This window comes from Palaemon carinicauda, chromosome 19 (genome assembly GCF_036898095.1).
Source record: "Palaemon carinicauda isolate YSFRI2023 chromosome 19, ASM3689809v2, whole genome shotgun sequence".
Taxonomy (NCBI): Eukaryota; Metazoa; Arthropoda; class Malacostraca; order Decapoda; family Palaemonidae; genus Palaemon; species Palaemon carinicauda.
Genome location: NC_090743.1, coordinates 84,060,154 through 84,082,948, shown reverse-complemented (window position 1 = coordinate 84,082,948; position 22,795 = coordinate 84,060,154). Strand labels below are relative to the sequence as shown.

Sequence of the window (22,795 nt, the reverse complement as noted above, 5' to 3'; positions counted from 1 at the left end):
GGGATCAGGGAAACTGCCATAGTCCAAAAAAAAACAACTATCCAGTTTGGCTCTAGGGGTACTTCCTACCCACTAATAAGTGAGTCTATGCACGGGAAAAAATCATTTTTTTTAATAATCTTTATAGCTATACTAGCCTATATCCTTTAAAGCTATACTGCCTACCTCAACCACTCTTCTCAGTCCTGAGCCAAAGGTCAAAAGTGAAGTGTCTTTGACAGGAGAGTGGGCAGAGCTAAGCGCCTGGGCTCACCGCTACTGTTAACACCATCATTAACAGTTTCAATGGCTGTTCCAGCTCCACTGAAGAAGTTTTCCTATTTTAAAGGACTTTGGCTTGTGTAGCTAAGAAAAATAAGAAAATTTTATTTTTGCTATTGAGTAAAGGAGAAGGGGCAAATACTGAAAACATTTTCTTTTTTTCACAATCCTTTACCTTTGCCAGTTCATTGTGCATGTGCTGTAGGTAATGATGGTAAATTATGGATGTTAAATATCATATTACAATATTTATTCACCTATTAAGTAGAATATTTATTTTCTATAAGTAAGAAAGTGGGAGTTACACCAAAGTATACAATGGAAATGCATTAGAACAAAGCTAATTTAAGTATTTTGAGTAACTTGACTGTTTAATAATTATAAAATTTGTCAAGTCCAACATACAGTCAGGCATTCTTGAGTACATGCATGCCAGTGCTGTAGTAATGAATTTATACTTGGCACAAAATACAATGAATAGATGGCTGATAATTTGATTATCATTGTAAGTTCACAATTGCTTCTGCTTCTGTAAATCACATTTATATTTAGAATGCACTTAATGTGATGTAAGTATCGGAATGTATATTATTTCTAGTATTGTATGTATCTGTATGATCTACAAAATCCTACTCTCAAGTTAGGTTAACAGGTTTTTTCTTAAGTTAGAATTGCCAAGTGTAGGTTTAAGATACTTAAAATTTTTGACAAGCATAAGTTAAAAATTCATGACTTGAGCTGATTCAAGTACAGTCATACCTCTCTTCACAAAAGAATCTGCTCACAATTTTAAAGCTGAGAAACGAGATGCAAATATTTTTATGACTTACTTTGCGGAAAATGTTTCATTTTAAGAAAAGAGATTTGACAGCCAGGCCAAGAATAAAATAGTCACCCAATAAAAGAGTTGAAGAAAATGGGTTTAGACTATAGAAAATATAGGTGTAGTCTATAACAGGGGTAACTATAATAGTACAGTATATTTTGTATATGTACAATATTGTACTGTATGTATTGTATTATTTTTTTCATTTATTATTACATTATGGTGTAATAACAATGTAATTTACAGGTATTAACAATTAGTTTAGGTATATTGAATGGTTCAAATGTATTTGACTGTACAGTATTTCATTGTGATTATACTGTAGCTTTATTATGAGATTTAATTTGGTGTTTTGTAGGGTTTGGAACGAATAAGGCAATTTGCATGTGACATGTGACTCACATGAAAAAAAATCACTTTATGAAAGCCACCTCAGAAAGAATTTTTTTGTGTGTTGAATCATTACTGTAGTTAATTTTGAATCATGATTTTGTAAGAAAAAAAAGAGGAAATGAGGTAAAAGAAGACATACATGGAGGGGAATGAAAACTTACAAAGATTGTCACGTGAAAAGGCATGGGTGAATCGGTATTACTGTTTAACCCTTTTGAAAAGTACCCAGTGAGAAATTATAGGGAAGCATCAGACTTTTGTTATTTGAATTTGGAAAACCACAAAAATTGTTTAAGAGTGGTGAAATGCATCTCCATACTATAATGAAATATTTCACAAAATCTGTCATTCTTCAGGAGATATGGTGGCGACAGGTTTTTTTTTTTTTTTTTTTTTTTTTTCTAAATCATCACATCTTGAAATTCACCAGAAAATTAAAGTAAAGCAGTAATATAAGCATAGAGAAGTTATAAATACTATTGACAGATATTGAGTTCTTAGTAGATGTCCATGCAAAGACAGAAAAAATATAGTATCAAAATCTTAATGACCTACATAAATGCTTTATTGGTTAGATGGAAGGAACATTTAGTGTTGCTTAGAATTATATTGCTTGATAATGGTTTAAATATACTTATAATGTAGAGTGTTTGTTGTTTGAATATAGACACACACGATGTTGAAATTACTCTTGGTACTGGTTTTGACTTCTTTTTGTTGGCGCTGACCCTGTGTGACAAAAGGCTCTATGTGATCTGGTTACACTACTATTAGAAGGGACATAGACAAGTAGATAGTGATTTTGTTAAATATAATATTTATATAAAAATTACAAATATATTTTTTTTTTTTTACATTTATGCCAAGTATGGTATTCAAGGGCTTTAAACAATGTAATTCTCTTGGTAGCTAAATATTATAGTGCAATATTAGATTTAATAAATGACCACTTTTGCCATTTAGGCCCGCCTCAACTACCTTGGCTTGGAAAACCTTATAGAATGGGCCTGCTATATTACTGCTGTTCTAGTGGTCTGGGACTTCAATGATTGCAAAGTTAGAGAGGTAAGTAAAAATAGAGGTAGTTTACTCAAAATAAGTCTGATTATTTGTTTTATTTTACTAATCTGTATTTTCACTTGTGAAGTAAGTCATCTTTTACATGATACATGACATTAATGTTTTTACATGGCATTAATGTCAGGTAAAAACAACCTTTTTGATTGGGGTGATGTTCTTGGCAAAGTATCCAGCATGATGTAACATGATGGGAAATAGACATTATAAAATTCTTAATGGTAAACACAAGGTAAGATTATCATAATGTAAGTCTCTTCAGATAAGCATTTGAAAGCTCCTTATGTCAGGCCGTTTTACTTATTAGTTGAAAATTCTTTCAGAAACCATTTTTTATGTGCACTTAACCCTCTGCTATAGCGTTTTATTATTATCATGCAAACTTAAAAATCTACCCGAATACCTTTATCGACTACTATAGCGCACCCTAGTTGGATGAGAAATTCAAATACTGTATTGTAGGCTCAGCAAGTAAATACACCAGGTGATTGATCAAGACAAGAGTAATTTACTCAGTGATTAGGCAAGACATAACGGGTGATCTGAGTACTGATTGGCCAAAGCCACAGGAGTAACCTCTATGCTGTCGTGACATCACAGGCAATCTCAGTACTGATTGGCCAAAGCGATACTATCCTTTCCTTAATCTCAGTACTGATTGGCCAAAGCGATACTATCCTTTCCTTGCCTTGAGTTTTCACATTCAGTGCACGTTCCCTCTGTAAGCCGTGATAATTTTTGTGTTATAACAAGACATAATGGTCAGCTCCCCCCCCCCCCACAAGCTAACAAGCTAAGCGAGAAAGTAAACAATATTCATAGCCGCTATTCTGTTTGGAATCGGGGAAAGCAGTGTCCGAAACTGGAGGAAACAAAGAGAAAATTTAGTGGGAACCTTTGAATGTACAAATCACGTAATTAAATGTTAATGCCAAATTTAGAAGATAATGTTACAAAGTGTCTTAAAACTGGGAATATAATTTTGTTATAACACGACATAAATATTTTCATATGCCATATAACCAAACAGCACAGAGCTAAAATCTTTAAGTTAACGTACATTGGCAACATGAAAGAAACTCCAGTTAACTTCTATACTGCATGCGATTCAACTCAACAGTAAATAAAATACGAGAGAAGAATATTAAAATTAGTATGCTTATTGCAAAAAGATAGATTAAGTAATAATTGTTTGTTCTGGCACTATATACAAACCTTTAGCTCCTTACATAGAAGTATTATTTTGGTTCTAGTAGTAAAGCAGCCGTTAAAATTTTAGCGAGGTGTAGCTTCCCGCCACTAGTTAGCGGAGTGGAGTGAGGAGGGTAGTCCACCACCCCGCTCACACCAGCACTAGTAAGCAACCATCACTTTTGGTTTTGGCCCGGTGGAGTTATGATTATTGAACTGGACTTAAAAGCAAAAAAAAATCCTTTTTCATTCTTTTCCTTTTCAGGTGTGACTGCCCATAGGATCCTTAGGTATGTGGATTTATCCTAGTAATGAACGGAGCCAATGTGGAACCTTCATGTCCGCTGAGGAGATGATTCCTCATGGTCTCTGCCCAGTGCGTAGGAGTCACTCTTGCATGGAGGAGTCCTCTTGTCAGGTGTGTCGGGAGTGGGCACTTTCCCAGTGGTTGAGGTTTAGTAGGTGACGGAAGAAGGCAATGCGGGATCGTTCACTTTCGAGGTCAGCCTCGAAGGGAAGAAATGCCCTCAATCTCCGTCGACTTGACCTCTCCACTACGACTCTGCCGGACGAGTATTAAGTGACATTCACGTGACTGGGACAACCTTGCATGTCAGGAGCCTCCGTTGCTTCCCCTAGAGAAGCAGCTCTGGCCTCCTCCGTTGGGGAGTCTCTCTCTCTCATGAAGCAGTTAGTCTTCTGTGGCCTTTCTTTGGGGTTCATGGGTACCCCATGTGAGGAAAGGATGCAGTAGGTCTTGCGGTTGTGAGTACAACGGGAGCATACATCCTCCCTAGGGATTGATTCCGATCTTCCTCCACGAGACTCTGTAGGTTGAAGACCTAAAGAGACTTGTGTGGTCTCAGCTTCTGCTTGCCTCGATGTTCGCTCTGCTTCAGCGGGCGGGTGTGAGCAGTTGCTGGCAAGTACTTGTCAGGGAATCCCTTCGTGGGGAACCAACCCAGGGACTAGCTTCAGCTACATCCCAAGGTGGTTAAAGGAGGAATAGACAAGGACGATCCTGCTAGGCGAAGCATTCCCCAGCCAGTCCACCGGTAGCGGATGCCAAAAGAGCAGATGACAGAGGTGGATGCTCCGTCGAGCATTCTTGGTCAGTTTCCATATCAAGAGCATTAGCATGATCCCATTCACGAACTCTCACCTTCTTCTTGACCCTCCATTCAACAATGTCAGATTCCTACACGAGGGGATCCACAAAGGAACAGGCTCTACGGGCCGAAGTGACAGACCATGCCTAAAGAAGGATGCTCTTAGAGTTCCCGGAAGGGTCCTTAGGCCTATGCAGTCGCTTATTTCTTGTAGAGAAGGCGATGGAGGCTGGAGACCAGTCGTCGATTACTCGCCTTTAATTAGATTGTACATTATACTCCGTTTAAGATGGAGATGGCCCAGACGGTCAAACAGGCCATCAGACTACAGGACTTCATGATATCATTAAACCTCAAGGATGCGTACTTCCAGATCCCCAGTTATCCTCCTCAAGGAAGTATCCAAGATTCATATTAGGGGGAAATATATACCAGTCGAAGATGCTGTGTTTCGGCCTGTCCACAGCACCCGCAGGTGTACACGGGAGTCTTCAACCTAGTTTTCACCTGGCACACAGGAATGGCTTTCGTCGACTTCATTACCTTGATGATTGGCTGATTCTAGCAGACTCGAGGGAGTCCTTTTATCTCCATCGAGACAGATTTCATGCATGTTGCCAAGATGGGGAGGGTATCATGGGAAATTACAATAAGTCTCACTTGCAACCAGTCCAAGACATGGTATACCTAGGAATGAGAATCAGGACCAAACCAGGCAAGATCTTTCCATCCGAGGAACGAATAAAGAGACTGAGAGAGGTAGTCCAGGCCTTCCTCTTGCAAGACAAATTACCAGCCCATCAGTGCCAAAGGCTACTAGGACACCTAACTTCACTAATGAAGTTAGTTCCCAACAGTGTCTGCACATCAGATCTCTACAGTGGCTGCTGAAGACTTCTGGTCTCAGCATGTGGAGCAGGGTGTTAAGAGCAGAAGAGAGACCGTACACCAACTTGCTTAGGGCTGTAGATTGGAGTTGATGCTATTCACGGATGCATCAAAAGAAGTGTGGGGAGCTCATCTGTTGCACCTCACAGTATCCGGCGGTTGTATCAGAACCACACAAACCTCCTGGAAATGAGGGTAGCCTTTCTCACCCTCAAGAACTTCCATTGGCTCCTTTCAGGACATTTCATAGTGCTGATGAGCCACAACACTACGGTGGTGTCACACACTAACAAGCAAGGAGGTACCTTTTCATGGCACCTATGCCAGCTGACTGTGGAAATCCTTGGATGGACAGAAAACAATTTGTTAACCCTTTTAAGCCCAATTCATCCCAAGCAAGAAGAATGTGCTGCCGGACAGTTTGAGCAGGACGATTCGGATAGTAGGCTCCGAGTGGTCCTTGAAACAGCAGATAGCCTACAAAGTTTTAATTATGTGGGGTTTGCCGAGACTTGACCCCAAACTGGAAGCTTCCGGTGTACTGCTCTCCAGTACCAGATCCAAAAGTGTTCTGGCTAAATACCTTCCAAGGTCCGTGGGACAGGATGGACGTTTCCACGTTCCACCCCTTCTGCCCAGTAAGGAGGCTCTTTAACAAAGTCAGAGCATCTCAAGGTCTACTGATGACAATAATAGCTCCGCTGTGTGCTCCCCACACTTCCCGATCTACTTAGACTACCACATGTGGAGAGAATCCATCAAACGATCCCATTGCTTTGTCTTCACTCCTTGATGTTATCCATCAACTGTTCACTAAGAAGGGCTTTTCGAGACCAGTTGCAAAGAGAATGGCAGGATACCTCTGGGAGTCGTCTGCCTCAATATATCAGGCAATGTGGTCCATCTTTTGTGGTTGGTGTCGTAGACGGGGTCTCGCTCCTCTCAGTTCCACTATACAGTACCAACAATTGTGGAGTTCTTATTGTACCTCAGGAAAAAAAACTTTGTCGAGTGTCGGCTGTAAGAGGCTATTGCTCCGCCTTGAGCCTCATCTTCAAACTGAATAAAATCAATATTTCCTTCTCAATGAAGTTATCTCTCCTCATATGGAATTTTTAGAGCACATGCCCTCGGTCAGAAGTCAGACCACCTCCTTGGAGCGTTGTCAAGGTTCTACATTCCTGGAAAGGAGCCCCTTAAAAACCTTTGTCAAGCATCAGATCAAAACTTGACCCTGAAGACGGTCTTCCTTCTAGCCCTTACCTCTGCCAAGAGTCAACAGGCTACATGGTCTTTCCTATGATATCGCCCATTCAAGGGGTTAGGGGTAAGTGACACTCAGTTTCATCCCTGAGTTTGTAGCCAACACTCAAAGTTCGGCTGTAGCGGATTATGGATTTGGGCTCTTCCGTATTGAGCGGATTATGGATGCTGAGGAAATACAGTACAGGTACTAGAAAAGAACCAAGAGAGGCTGCCCACAATTCAACAGGCTCTTCATAAGCATGGGGAAAAACAAGAGGAAGATCACGAAGAACTCGTTATCCTCCTGGATCAGGCAGGTAATTGAGAGAGCCATCCAATCAGACCATTCTCATTCAGGCCACCTTTTCCCGTGCCCATGATGTCAAGGGGCGTTTAAGAAGTATTTCTCTGACACAGGTGTTACAAGTGGGTGTGTGGAAACAGCAAACTACATTCACCACCCACTACTTGCAAGACATAACTCACAGCAACCTAGACATCTTTACCTTAGGTCCTGTAGTAGCTCTGTCCAAAACTTGGTCATTTAACACCTCAGCTCCCTTGTAGGAGAAGAAGCAGTTGGTTGAGAGCAGATGTTACCTGCAAGTAAGTCTAGAATGAATGTGTGAGTGACTGGCCACTTCTTATTTCATTCTCCCCTCTCTTGGGACTCAGCATCCGAGAAACTCTGCAAGCTGACCTCCTCTAACTGTGGGTGGGTACCATGCCCTTTGTGCAACCTGATATATGTATATATATATTTGTTATGTTACCCGTTCGCCAAGCTAGGTGGACTCAGGCAATGTGTAGGTTAAGTGAGGAGTGTAGCTCCAATTTACACTTACCTGGTCAAGTCACATTGCTAAATTCTATGCTAGCACTGATTGGTCAGGCCTACATCTTATACGGATCACAAGGTGTCAGAGTGGCCTCTAAACAGCTCGTGCGTAGCACAGATTGGGACCCCAGGACAGCAGTCTCCAGCAAGTTGGTTTTAAGGACTTCCACCCACCAAGGGGCGAGTCTCCTATGGTAAAGAGCGTAAGATTTGTATATAGTGCCAGAACAAATGGATAAATTTGAAATAATTTGTATTCTTCTAACTATACAAACCTGAAGCTCTTTACACACTGGTCTCACCATCACCTTTCCCCAGAAGTCCTGCTGCAATTGTAAAGTGATGGTTATTTACTAGGGGCTCGTTACCCCCTCCGCTAACTAACAGAGGGTAGTTACACCTTGCAAAAGCTTCAACAGCTGGTTTTCAGCTAGTGCCAAAATAATACTCCTATGTAAAGAGCTTCAGGTTTGTATAGTTAGGAAAAATTAAAATTGATTAAAATTTGTCATTCCTTTTAGGAAATATGAAATATCCTTTGGTAATTTGCCTTAATCACGTAATTTGGAAAGCTTAGATGAGTTTCGATCAACTTTTAAACATTAACAATGGAAAAGATTATAATTCGTTATGTTGATATTTATAAATATACTAAAATGTAAATATTACATGCATTATTACTGGATAAAGTTGTGAAAGACCAATTTAATCAAAATCCGGTTTATTTAAAATATATCTGTAATTTTTTACCACAGTAAATGGATATACAGTTTGAACAACAACATAGCCTAGTCCAAGAATGCATATGCTAATTTTATATTTTGTGTATGAGGTGATCCCTTTGAATATAGCTTCAAAATTAGTCTTCAAAACTCGCATGTTACGCAAGTATATGCAGTATTTTTTTGTAATTAAAGTAATTTTATTAAAATAGGTAAAAACTGTAAATTTGAAGTTGGGGTATAAATTAGAATTATTACCGTAAGGTCTTCAGTTTGGCTATCGTGTTTTTGGTTAGAGCATGGCAATAGCCGTACCAATTAAGCATGATAACAGAGAGTTAAGTGTATATACATTATTTACATTTTCTGCATAATTGTATAAAATAAAATTATGTTGATGGATGTATTTTATAATTTTTTTTTTAATCAGGACTGGCAGTGGCAAGTTGCAGCAGCATCAATCTTCATGGCTTGGATGAATTTACTACTGTTTATTAGAAAACTACCTTTCTTTGGTATCTACGTTGTCATGTTCACTGACATCTTAGCAACTTTCGCAAGATTCTTCGTTGTCTTCTTGCTCTTCATTGTGGCCTTTGCATTAAGTTTCTACACAGTAAGTCATTCAACTGCCATACTTTTTTTTTTCTACAAAATTTTGGCTCAAAATATTGTTCTACGTCTCATGTATTGTAGGTGAAGTTTGAAACCTCCTGTAGGCCTAGGCTGATCTTTTCTCTCACGCTTACTAACCCAGCTTACGCTCAGTACTTTTACCTACCCTAAACTCCATGCATCCTTATTTTGTTTTTATTGCTGGTATTATTGTATTAATACCAGTGCTTTAAAAATTAAAGCACTCTATTCAGAATTGCTGTGACTTGCATTTATAAATATTAGCTGACAAAATGTTAACATCGAGTTATGGTTGCATTCTCAGCAACCCTTAACTTTCTCTTTCCTTAACATTTGCTAATTTTAATAGTATCATTAATAATGGTAGTAATCAAATTTGGATTAGCATAATTATTTTTCATTAAAAATCCACCATGATTCGAATTATCCTCACTTTTTCCAATCAAGCACCAGCACCATCTCCTGTTACATCATAATGTGATAAGCTGTACTTTGTTATTGTTGACTAAACGCAAGAAATTTGGTGTTCCTGTTATGCAACATGTAGGAATTTTTAGGGATATGGCAAGTAAAATATTGTTAACAACATCTTCATTAGTTATCACTTGCATGCGTAAATGAGTTCGTTTGTTTGTTATGATTATCAATAAAACATAAACAAAACTATGATTTCTGTTTTAGGTAGTGCTTTTTAGAAAAAAAAAAAAAAAAAACTTGATATAAAATTATTGTTATTTCATTCATTTTGAATTTCTAAGGATAAAGTAAGTAAAACAAAATCAATAATATCATTATTATTACATAACCAATACTTGGTAAGATATCTGTTGCTAAAAAACCTAACTTAAACATGAGTGAATCTGTTCGTTTGTTCATTAATCATTATGATTGATAACAAAACGTAAACAAAGTGATAGTTTCTATTACATGTGGCGTACTGGCGTGTTTAGCAAAAGCATGATATAAAATTGTCTTTAAATTATTTTAGATTTTTAAGTATACAGCAAAAGCTAGTCTATACACTGATAGTTTTGTAATTTACCAGTCATTTTATACAGTAGATATGACCAAAATTGATTAATATTTGGCCTAATTTTCGACCTCGTCTTTATCTGAAGTTATGCGTAGAAATATATGCTATGTTTCTGCTTGTGTAATGTACAGCTAGACTGTTCTCAACATCTTAAGTACATTAAAAATTTTGTTCTTCTTGAATCCGGTTTGCTGAAATGATGGGGCATCTTATATGCCCGTGCTTTATATTAGCTGTCAAATACGATATTCCTGGAATTGAAAAAAAAAAAAAAAAAAAAACTGTATATTAGATTAACATTGTAAAGTTTCTAGTGAATGAGGAATTATCGTTTAGTTTGAATAACATTAAAATTTTGTTGGGTTGTGTATTGATAAGTGACATAGAATAATTATTTCAGTATTAATGATAAATGACAATAATTATTTCAATAGATATTAACTTTCACCATTCATGGATAATAACTGAGGAGAGAAATTCCTAGTAAGCATGAGAGAGTGCTTATGTGTACTTGTACACTAAAATATAAAGTACCTTAGGGATTCAGTATGTTATTAACAGGTTCATTAGTTAAAAAAAAAAATCTGTTGACAAATCTTCAATTTCCTGCTCCTGACTAGTTTCGTAATATCTGCTCATCTAATTGGAAAAGCTGAAAGTAATTTTCAAGAGAAAAAGTACCCCCACATATGAAACTAAAATGTAGTATTAGGAAAAATTTATTTTTATCAAGAGAACTTCGACACAGAATTTTTCATGGCTATATAAAGTGATGTAACTAAAATAATTGAATATGAAGGGGGGGGGGGGATATGTCAGTCTTCAATAGCATATTATATTCTCGTTCGGTAGATGAATATATTCAAAGCATATTAACCTCTTTCCCTGTGGATTATACAAGTGAATGTAGTGATTCCTGATAATCAACACACTATATTCAGGTTTTTATTTTTGTTGAGGCTAGATGCTAATGGAATTCTGAGCATGATTTAACCATACTTAATTTTTTTTTTCTATAAAATTGATATAAAACAAAACAAACCACTATTTTTTTTTTTTACATTTTTCAACAGGTACTGAGTAAACAAACACCATTTGAAACCCCGGCCAAGTCACTGGTTAAGACTTCAGTCATGATGATTGGAGAGTTTGAATATGATGCGATTTTCAACGAAGGCACGCTACAAGTAAGAATTGAAGTTTATTTTGTATGTAATTTAAACCTTTATTTGATACCCATGAGATCATCACAGGTTTCCAAACTCTATGACTGTTCCTATAGAAATACAAAACATTGTCCTTTAATTGGGGTAAGATTCCAACAAGGGGACTGGGAACCCCCTCTCCTGTAATTTTATTCTTGAGAGACATCAGAGAATAGAAGCTGGGGGTAGAGTGACTGCTCCCTACACTCTAGTTTTGGGGTGTCTGAATGTGGGTGGATGTAGTACAATGGAGTGTAAAAGCTGTGAGATTGGAAGTATGCCTAGGCATAGAAGAATTGATATATTGGCCTTGTGTGAGACAAAGATAAAAGGGAAGGGTGAAATGATGTTTGGTGAAGTGACTGGTAGAGTGTCAGGGATTGAAAAGGGAAGGGCAAGAGAGGGTATAGCTTTATTGCTGCATGAATGGATGAGATGACAGATAAAGTAACGGAATGGTAGTAGGTATCGTTTAGGTAAGGATTAAGTTGGGTAGGAATGTTGGGCTTTTGTTAGTGCATATGGGCCAGGTTGTGAGAAAAAAGGAAGAGCAAAAGGAATTCTGAAAGGAATTAACTAGGTGGATAGAAGGAATTATATACTGTAGTTGTGATGGGTGGCTTAGATACCAGAGTGAGTGCTGGAGAGGTAAAAGGTGTCATTGGGAAGTATGGCATACTAGGTGAAAATGAGAGTGGTGAGAGACTGGTAGATATGTGTGTTGAACAAGAGCTGGTGATAACTTTAATTTCTTTTTTCAAAAATAAATATAATAAATATACTTGGGTAAGCATGGCAAATAGAAGAATGGTAGAAAGGGCATTAATGGAGTATGTGTTGATAATAAAACGGATTTTTGGAAGACTGGAAGATGTTCACATGTTTATGGGTATGGCTAATGGTATGTCTGATCATTTTTTGGTTGAAGGAAAATTAGTTATAGCAAAAGAGTGGGGAAATAGAGTAGGGAAATGGGGATGTAGTGAAGGCTGAATAGTTGAAAAAACCAGAGGTAAAGTAAAAAGTGAATATCAAGAAAGGATCGAAGTGGTATATGACAATGAGAGAAACTGGTAATCTAGAGGAGGAGTGGAAGTTACTAAAAGAAAATGTTGTATTGCAAGTGATTATATGGCAAGAGGATTGTTAGAGGCAGCATGAGGGAGGGTAATGAATGGTAGAATGAAGGAGCAAAGATGAAAATGGAAGAGGAAAAGAGGGCATTTGAAGAAAATAATAGTGTAGAGAAGTATGGAAGATATAAAAAGAAAAATGTGGAAGTAAAACGTATGGTAGCTGAAGCAAAGAGGGCGGCTGACTGGAGGTGTGGTCAGAGATTGGGTCATTTGTATGAAGAGAATAAGAAGTTTTGGAAAAAAGTAAAGAGAGCAAGAAAGGGTGGATCGAGAATTGAAGAAACGGTGAAAGATGAAAATGGAAGGTTGTTGAAAGGAGAGGAGGCAAGGGAAAGGTGGACTGAATATTTTGAAAAGTTACTGAATGTTGGGGATAATAGTGAGGAAAATATAATTATTGTTGAGGTGCCAGTGATGGGAGATGAGAATGAGAGAGATTACAAGAGAAGGAATGGAGAGAGCACTAGATGAAACAAGAACAGGGAAAACACCTGTTATTGCAAAAGCTGAGATGTTAAAGGAAGGGGTGTGACTATACTTGAATGGTTGGTGGGATTGTTTGTTATATGTTTTATATTGTCAATAGTACCAGTGGACTGGGTGTGTGAGTGTATTGCTCCGCTATACAAAGGTAAGAGAGATGAGCATGAGTTTTGTAATTCAAGGGGTATTAGTGTGTTGAGTGTGGTTGGAAGTGTATGGTAGTGTGTTAATTTTTAGGATTAAGGATAAAACAGAGATGCAATCTTGAAAGTACAGGGTAGTTCTAGAAGAGGTAGGGGATATATGTGTCAGATTTTTACAGTTAGGCAGATATGTGAGAAATATTTAGTAAAAGACAAGGGTGTATGTTGCGTTTATGGATCTGGATAAAGCGTATGATAGAGTTGGTAAGGAGGCGATGTGGAATGTGATGAGGTTATATGGAATTGGTGGAAGGTTATTGCAAGCAGTGAAGAGTTTCTACATAGACAGTAAAGTGTATGTTAGGATAGAAAATGAAGTGAGCAAGTGGTTTCCCGTGAAAGTGGGGCTAAGATAGGGATGTGAGATGTCATCATGGTTGTTCAATTTGTTTGTTGGTGGAGTTATGAGAGAGGTGAATGCTTGAGTGCTTGGTATAGGATTGAAACCGATAGATGAGATTGAGCATGAGTGGTAGGTGAACCAATTGTTGTTTGCTGATGATACTGTATTGGTTCCAGACTTGGAGAAGAAGCTTGGTCGATTAGTGACAGAGTTTGGAAGGTTGTGTGAGAGAAGGAAGTTGGGAGTTAATGTGAGTAAGAATAAGGTTATGAGATGCACAAGAAGGGAGGTTGGTGCTAAGTTGATGTTATGTTGAATGGAGAGTTACTTGAGGAAGCAGATCCAATTAAGTACCTGGGGCCTGTTGTTGCTGCAAATGGTGGAGTGGAAGAAGATGTTCGTCAGAGAGTGAATGAAGGATGTAAAGTGTCGGGGGCAGGAAAGAGAGTGGTAAAGAATAGAGGGTTAGGAATAAATGTAAAGAGAGTTTGTTCCGTAACTAGAAAATAAACCTACTCTATTTATTAGGGGTATTACTTTCGGCGAAGCTGAAAGGACGAGCCATTAAAGTTTTAGCGAGGGTTAACTACCCAGTCTGCTAGTTAGCTCCCACACCTCAATTTGTTTTTGGCTCAGATGGTGAACGGTCTTTGCCGTTTATCATCATCGCCAAGTTATTTTTGGACTGCCATTAATAATTTTTTTTGTGCTTTCTCTTTAATAGTCTGTTTGTGTTGACTTCTGACGACCATGTGTACCTGCCCTGGACTTGAGGGGCGGCCCTGCGGTACTTTCATGTCGGCTGTGAACACTGATCGTCACACCCTTTGTCCCGCCTGTAGAGGTCAATGGTGTGATAGCGAAAATAAGTGTAGTGAGTGTTGGGAGTGGTCTGCCTCCCTATGAGTGAGAAAGGTTTGGGCGCCGGTGTTAGAAGTCAGAGCGGGATATTTCTCCTCCGAAGGTTTCTTCAAAGAGGAAATAACCCAAGACTTCTTCCACTTCCCGACCATCCTCCGAAGCTCCTGCTCGTTTGGCTTCTCCCAAGAGACCATCAAGTAGTAGCGTAGGTCCTCTAATTGATTCTCAACCTCGGTCCTCGAGAGATGGTGTTGCTTCCCTCCCTTCTTCCCCCCCCCCCCCCCCCCGTTGAGGCCTTATGTCTTCCTCCCTTTATACAGGTGTGGTCACCTTGGGGCTTCTGGGTCCGCCCTCCAAGGACTCCATGGTGCAGCTCATTTATCCGTGGGGCTAGTGTGCTGCCCTCATCGACTTCGGAGGTAGATCCTCTGTCACGTGTCAACGTAGTGGTGTCTTAGGCATCATCTGCTGCTGCTGCCGACGCCCCTGCCTCTTCAGACTCTTCAGCTGTTGCAGCCGAGTGCGCTTCCCTGTTCTTGATCATCTTTCAATAAGGAAGCAAAGTCTTTCGTCTGTCTCTACTGCGAGTGTTTCTCCTCGGAGCAGGAGTTCACTCATAGAGACCCTCTGCGGAGGACTGCTGCTTCCAAAGGTCAGCTTGCTGAACCACTGGCACCCAGAGGCCATCAACGATCTCGTAAAGCTCGCCCTCCGCTTCGCCATAGAGGTGTCCTTCACCATCGGTGAAAAGGCACCTCTTCAGCTCTTTAGCCTCATCTTTGCAGCCTTCCCCGGCAGAGGAGCCTTCTCTTCTGTCGTCTTTTGCCCCTCGACCTTCGCCCTCTCCTGGACCTTCTGATGATGCTGCTGTTAGTCTTCGGACTTTGGCCTTGGAGTCTTCTGTGGATTACATACAATCCTTCAGAGGATGTTCGCCCTTCCAAAAGGCGCATCCATGTTCTCGACCTTCCAACACGTCGATCATCTGCTTCTTGCCGACCTTCTGACCTGCCTTCACCTTTCCTGACTTCTGTTCCACACATGCCTGCTCGGGATATGTTCAATCGTTACTCACCCTCGCGAACGCGCCACCCTACACAGCGGCCTAGACCTTCTCCAAGCGCCAGAACTCATCAGTGCACCAGTGCTCCAGTGCTTACCAATAACTCGTTAACCTCTCCAGTGCGTCAGCACTCACCAGAACATCAGCGCTCTCCAATGCCCCAATGATCTCCTGATTGCCAGCACTCTTCAATGCCCCAGTGATCTCATGATTGCCAGCGTTCTCCAATGCCCCAGTGATATCCTGATCGCCAGTGCTCTCCAGCGTGTTCGCGCCTTGCCAAATAATGTACCAGCATTTGCCAGCTCGCCAGCTTACCAACACTCCCCAGCTTGACAGCGCTCTCCTACATGTCAGTGCTCTCCAGCTCGCCAACGCTCTCCTGTGCTTCAGCGCTCTCCTACACGTCAGCGCTCTCCAGCTCGCCAACGCTTTTCTGCGCTTCAGCGCTCTCCAGCTCGCCAGTGTTCTCCAGCTTACCAGTGCTCTCCAGCAAGCCAGCGCTCTCCTAACACCCGCGCTCACCTGTGCACCAGAGCTCTTCTGTGCGTTAGCGCTCCCTAGCTCGCCAACGCTCTCCTGTGCATCAGCATTCCTCAGCTCGCCAGCGTTATCCAATGCACAAGCGTTTTGCTGTGCACCAGCGCTCTCCTGCGCATAAGCGTTCTACAGTAGAACAAGTTTCTCCAACTTCAAGGAAGTCTCTCAGTCAAAAGGAACAGAAATGTAGGTGTTTTGCCAGGTCACCGTCACCCCATTTCCCTCCCAGCAAACGCATTACGGCGCGACCGTCAGGGAAAGAGGGATAGGGCTCCATATAAGGGTTCAGGATACCGAAGATCCCATCTACGAAGGCGGACCCACCACATCAAACATCGGTCGAGACTTCTCACAGGGAACCTTTGGTCCTTTTCTCTTCAGGGGGTTTTCTAACAGTGCTACCGTCAGGAAGCAGCCATGGTTCAATGCCATGGTTCAATGCCATGGTCCAAGCAGTTGTGCAAGCCTTGAGGCCTGCTTTTTCTTCTCGCTCTTCTGGGACCTCGCAATATCCGATCGCACCAGCAGAGCTCCTGCAAAGAGCCTCAGCTACTTCTCCCTTGAAGAGGAAAACAGGAGTCTCAGTCGTGGTAACATCTCCTTGGGTGTAACTGACTCCTGTTAGGCCTTCGAGGCCTGTCCTTCCGGACTCTCCCTCCGGACGCTCTCCTGCCTCACCTCTGCCGAGAGAGCCTTGTGAGGGACGGATTTCCTCCCTTCCACCTTCGGAGGAAGGTTCTCCTTGCACAGAGAGCTCTCCACCTCCGGCAGAAGTCTAGAAGGACAACTTCAACCAACCTTCGATGCTAGAGTTCTATCACATTCCTCGGAAGGAATCCAAGGACAAAAACTCTGGCAAGGTCCTCTTCGAAGAGCTCCAGGCCTGCAGGAGCCACCAGTCACTCTAGGGATGTTCACGATCCACCCCGAGAGGAGCTCTCTGGGGTGGAAGAAGGAGGCTTTGCTGCCATTCCCACTTTAGAGGGGGAGCAAAAAGAGGCAGAACATGCCTTCTGGCAAGTGCTGACTCTCATCAGGGTACCCAACGGGTTTACCGATCTGGAGATACCCCCATGAGAGGGCAAAGACACGGTCTTAGATTGTGTCTTTGGCACTCAGAAGCCCTCAAAGACCAGTACAGCCTTGCCCTGATCTTAAGAGCTAAAGAGTACCCGGGTAAAGATGGCTCGTATACCGACTTTTCGCCCGATGTCACTTCGTCCACGTCTTTTTGTCCAATGTCTTTTCGTCCGATGGACTTTTGGTCCAACGACATTTGGTCCAATTTTAAATTTTTTCAATCCATAAAAGAAAAAAGAAAAAACAATAGCCTATCCATAACTTTCCCAATAGAAACATCTAAGTCACATCAAATTAAACAATTAATTAGGCCTCTTCAACATCTTCAGTAGGGAGAAATGCTAATGCTGCAAAACATCTTACTCAAGACAGAATTCAAAGTGTTTGTTATATTTTTCTTTGAGACCGAGATCCAAATTTTTTCTAAATATGGACTGCCCCAGATGAAAAAAACTTGCAACGATAGATGAATTAGGGAATGATGAATTAGATGACTTATGAATCGCAACTTCAAAATTCTGTCATGAGATCAATTGGATCTGCATTAGGTTGCACAATTTTAAATTGCTCGAAAACTGATTCATATGTCTGCCTGCTTTTATTCGGCAGTAATGCAAAGACCCGTGGAAAACTGCTACCATTAACTTGTACATGAATGCAAAATAGTTGATGCCACTGTTCTGACACAATTTTGAATGTCCCATCACATACTCAATAACAATATGATGCTTTCTGATGCAAATACTAGTATTCTTTGATGACATTCGATGCCTGAATCATACCTTAGAAACTGCTCGCCATTATCAAGTTTTCCGTATTCATCAGGGATTTCCAATCTGTCTAGCCACTGGATTAGCAGGAAATTCGGAATGCTTTTTCCGGCACTTTTGAATAGTCTTTGAAAGTACTTGCACACGAAGGAGCTGAGAGCAAGTATTTTCAGTTATCTCCATAAACTTTCATGATAATATGCTTCGTGAACTTGCTGCTATGTTTTCAATCGCTTCCTTAATTTCAGCAACTACTTTTCTAGCACTTAATGTATCTAAATTTGTGGAATGAAAGTGCTCACCAGTATAATAAATAATTTTTGATACATTGTCCTCCGTAACCGTGTGAATGCGCACTGAACACAGTTGCCATTTTTCACACCAGTATTCTTTTCCATGTTTTGTATTAGTTGAATGAAAATCGTAGATGTAATTACTTTCATTTACTACTTTTCTTTTCTTCGTTGATTGTATGAACTTTGTCATTTCAGGATGGACAGATTCAGAAACTGAAGTACTAAACTTGCAGCACACTATATAATGGGTACCATACTTAAGAGCGAGAAGGAAAAAGAGAATGTTAGGCATGACTAATGTATTAATTAGAAAATGAAAATATTACTTTATCATAAAGGCCAATAAGGTATAAAATTTTAACATAGAAGTGAAGTAAACAGTAATGACAAGCCCTTCAAGAACTTTTTTCTTTAGAAATTGGACCAAATGACGTTGGACCAAAAGTTCATCGGACGAAAAGATATCGTGCAAAAAGACATGGACGAAGTGACATAGGACAAAAAGACCACCCACCAGGATCGCCCCATGGCTTGATCTTTGGTTGGGAATCCTGGTACGGACGGAGGATTTTTCCACAGAACGTACCAGGAAACTTTCCTTATCTCAAGCACCCGCACCATCGAGTTTCTCGCCCATCAAGTCTCGAACTTATGGGAGAACACCATCCTGAAACATCGAGATGCGGTGTCTGAGAAATTCCATCAGCAGGTCCCAAATGACGAGATCGCTAGGCTAAGGAACTCCTTCCTAGAGGGATCCTCTTAATCTTTTTAAGCCAGAAGAAGTGGAACTCACCGCTGAGAGATGGAGAAAATCTCACCAGGACTCCTTCCTCCAAAGGGCTTTGACATCCAAGCCCTATAAATCACCCGCTCCTAAGCAATCCCATCCCGCCAAGAAAACATCCTAGGAAAACATCCTAGTGGGACCAGCCAAGGCCACAATCACAAGAATAGAAACTCCCCCCACTTGTCCACCAGTGGGGGATGCCTACACAGTTGCTGGGACAGGTGTAAGCAACTCGGGGCAAAATCCTGGACAGTCTCCGTGATTTGCTCAGGGTATCGCGTCCCCTTTACAACATCTCTCCCTCCCCTGATCAGGAATCCAGTGTCAATAGACTCCTTTGCAATGGGATCAGTAAAGGGGCTAGCCCTCCAGGCTGGAGTCCAGACTCTGTTGAAGAAGGGTGCTCTCCAGGAGGTCCTCGACAGGTCTCCAGGCTTCTTCAGTCAACTCTTTCTTGTGAAAAAGGTGTCTGTAGGCTGGAGACGAGTCATCGACCTCTCAGCTCTGAACAAGTTTGTCAACCAAACTCCTTTCAACATGGGGGCGGCAGTCACGGTCAGACAAGCGGTAAGACCACAGGACTTCAATTGCATACTGGACCTAAAGGACATGTACTTCCAGATCCCAATCCATCCTTGAAGCCCATCCGTCTTCAAGGAAGTGCTTAAGATTCAGCCTAGCAACAGGAAATACCAGGTCAAGGTTCCGTGTTTCGGTCTTTCCACAGCACCTCAAGTCTTCACCAAAGTGTTTGCCCTAGTGTCATCTTGGGCACACAGGATTAGCACCCGTCTCCTTCGTTATCTGGACAACTGGCTAATCCTCGCGGCCTCGGTGTCAACCCTTATCTAACACCGAGACAAACTTCTGAGGTTTTGCCAAATCTGGGCAACAAAGCCTTCTCATCAGACGACCAGATAATGTGGCTGAGAAAAGTCGCAAGACCCTTTCTCAGAGGAGAAGAACTTCTAGCACAGACATGTCTACGTCTCCTCGGTCACCTTTCATCTCTGGCCCGTCTAGTTCCCAACGGTTGCCTCAGGATTCAATCTCTCCAATGGTGACTGAAGTCCACATGGAATCAGGCCTCCAACTCCCCGGACAAACTGATCCCCATGAGATAAGCGGAACAGACGGACCTTGAATAGTGGGTGCCAGACGAGAATCTACGAAAGGGATTGGATCTTTTCATCCTCTACCCAGATTTGATGCTGTTCTCAGATGCTGCAAAAACATGGGTGGGGGCCCACGTGCTTCACCACATGATCTCAGGCCTCTGGTCAGAGTTAGAAGAATACCTCCACATAAATCTCCTAGAGATGAAGACCGTCCTCCTTGCCCTTTAACAGTTCCAACAGTTCCTGGTGGGCCTCTCAGTGGGGGTGATGAGCGACAACACCACAGTAGTGACTTACATCAACAAACAAGGAGGTACTTATTCACAGCAACTATCCCATCTAGCAGTAGAGATACTGAGATGGGCCATATTCACTCGATAACACTATCGGCACACTTCATACTAGGCAATAGGAATGTGCTCGCTGACAATCAGAGTAGAGCATCTTGGATAGTGAGCACCTAGTGGTCTTTGGATCATCTAGTAGCCAACAAAGTCCTGACTTTGTGGGGTTCTCCGACTGTGGATCTCATCGCAATGGCCCTGAACTTCAGGCTCCCGTTGTACTGCTTCCCAATCCCAAACCCCAAGGCTCTCTGGCAATGTCCATACCAGCAACGGTGGGACAACATCGACGTCTACGCCTTTCCCCCATTCTCTCTGATGAGGAGGGTACTCAACAAGGCCAGACCATTGGTCAACCTCTCAATGACTCTCAAAGCTCCACTATGACATCATGCGAAATGGTTTCTGGACCTTCTGCAACTCCTGACAAAGTCTCTTAAGAGAACTCCCTCCGCAACACGATCTACTCAGACAACCACATGGCAACATATTCCACAAAGCCGTAGCTGCGCTACAACTTCACACCTGAAGACTATCCAGCATCTCCTCACTCAGGAGGATTTTCGCAGCACATTGCGAGTCGGATGTCTGGATATCTTTGGAAATCATCAGCAGCAGTCTACTGGATCTAGTAGAAAGTTTTCTGTGGCTGGTGTCGTGGAAGAGGTATCTCTCCTCTCGATGCCATTGTCCAGCAATAGCGGAGTTCCTCGTGTATTTGCATGAAGAAATGTACCTTTCAGTCTTGTCGGTAAATGGCTACCGCTCACCTTAAGCCTCGCCCTTAGACTGAATGGAATGGACATTTCATCATCGCTGGAACTTTCTTTACTCATATAGAGTTACGAACTTACCTGTCCTCAGTCAGAAGTAAGACCTCCCCAGGGAAAGTGGTTCAAGTTCTCAGGTCTCCAAAGAGACCTCCCTATGAACCATTACGTCAGGCAACAAATCGACACCTCACTTGGAAGACGGTGTTCATACTAGCTTTTGCTTCGTCCAAGCGAGTCAGTGAACTTTGTGGTCTCTCATACGACATCGCCCATTCAAGGGGATGGGGGAGAGGTAACGTTCAGCATCGTCCCTGAGTTTGTTACCAAGACTCAGAATCTGGGAGTGGCAGATACCCGATTTGACTTTTTCCGGATTCCGAGTCTCCGCTACGTAACTGACGACCCTGATCATCTCTTACTCTGCCCAGTGAGGAGTTTGAGGCTGTATCTCAAGAGAACAGCTGCAGCCTGTCCACATGTGCCTGCACTTTTCGTCAGCACAGGGAGGAACAAGAGGAGGGTCACCAAGAACACCATCTTTGCTTGGATTCACGAGGTCATGGACCATGCCCTGAAACCCGACCCTCCTTCACGTTGCTCCAGAGCTCATGATGTCTACAAGGTCTACAGGCTGGGGTGTGGAAACGTCAGAATACGTTCACAGCCTACTACCTTGACTTTGTAGTGGTTTTTGGACTGTGACCAGATGTAGCAGGCAGACTGCCTGTTCGAATGCCGATCACACTCCAACGTTCACTACACAAAAAGATAAAACAGTGGAATACTCCGAAATCTGGGCAAAAGGTGAACAGTCAAAAGAACTGGGCACTGGGCACCACCGCTCGATTTTTTTAACTGGGCAAGGGGACCCAGGTAGAACCTCAAATTTCCCTATTATTTTTCTTGCCTTGAGCTTGCTGAATAAACAGGTAGTGTGACAGTTTATTTAATTCTGGGAAAATCAGCTGACATAATGAACAGCTCTATCTTCTTTAGGTAAGATCTCTTCAAACTTAAGTAAACTTTAAGAACATTGAGAAAGGGAAAAAATTAAAATTATTTCTAGGCTGGTAACAGGATGTAGTGTGGAAAAAAAATATATTGAAAGAGGCTTAACAACAAAAATTTATTAGACAAATGAAAAAAACTAAGTTATATATATATATATATATATATATATATATATATATATATATATATATATATATATATATATATGTATATATATATATATATATATATATATATATATATATATATATATATATATATATATATATATATAAAAGAATAAACAGTGTATATATTTGGGCTAAATTCAAATACAATTTGAATGAGCTTGAGTCAAGATCAAAACGATTATAAATCAAGGCTGCACATCGAACCTGTCTCTACATTCTCACCTTTATATCAGAAAGACAAAAAAGATTATGTAATATATTAAGAAAATGCTTATTATCCTCAGTCCTACACCGAAAAGGGATGGCTAAAGATTGCATACAGTATCAAGACAAAGTTCCAAGGTTATGACATAAGAAAACTTCAAGCTTAATGGAGAACCCCAACACATT

At 41.2% G+C, this 22,795-nt stretch overlaps 1 protein-coding gene across 7 annotated transcripts in view; it reads left to right on the top strand.

Moving 5' to 3' along the window:
• Positions 1-22,795, top strand: part of LOC137658700 (transient receptor potential cation channel subfamily A member 1 homolog) — a 351,715-nt gene that overhangs the window by 252,043 nt on the left and 76,877 nt on the right. For all 7 annotated transcript variants that reach the window (XM_068393691.1, XM_068393693.1, XM_068393692.1 and 4 more), the window contains 3 exons: positions 2,444-2,545; positions 8,981-9,166; positions 11,293-11,406. In XM_068393691.1, coding sequence (XP_068249792.1) covers positions 2,444-2,545; positions 8,981-9,166; positions 11,293-11,406 — 402 coding nt within the window. The remainder of the gene's footprint in view (positions 1-2,443; positions 2,546-8,980; positions 9,167-11,292; positions 11,407-22,795) is intronic.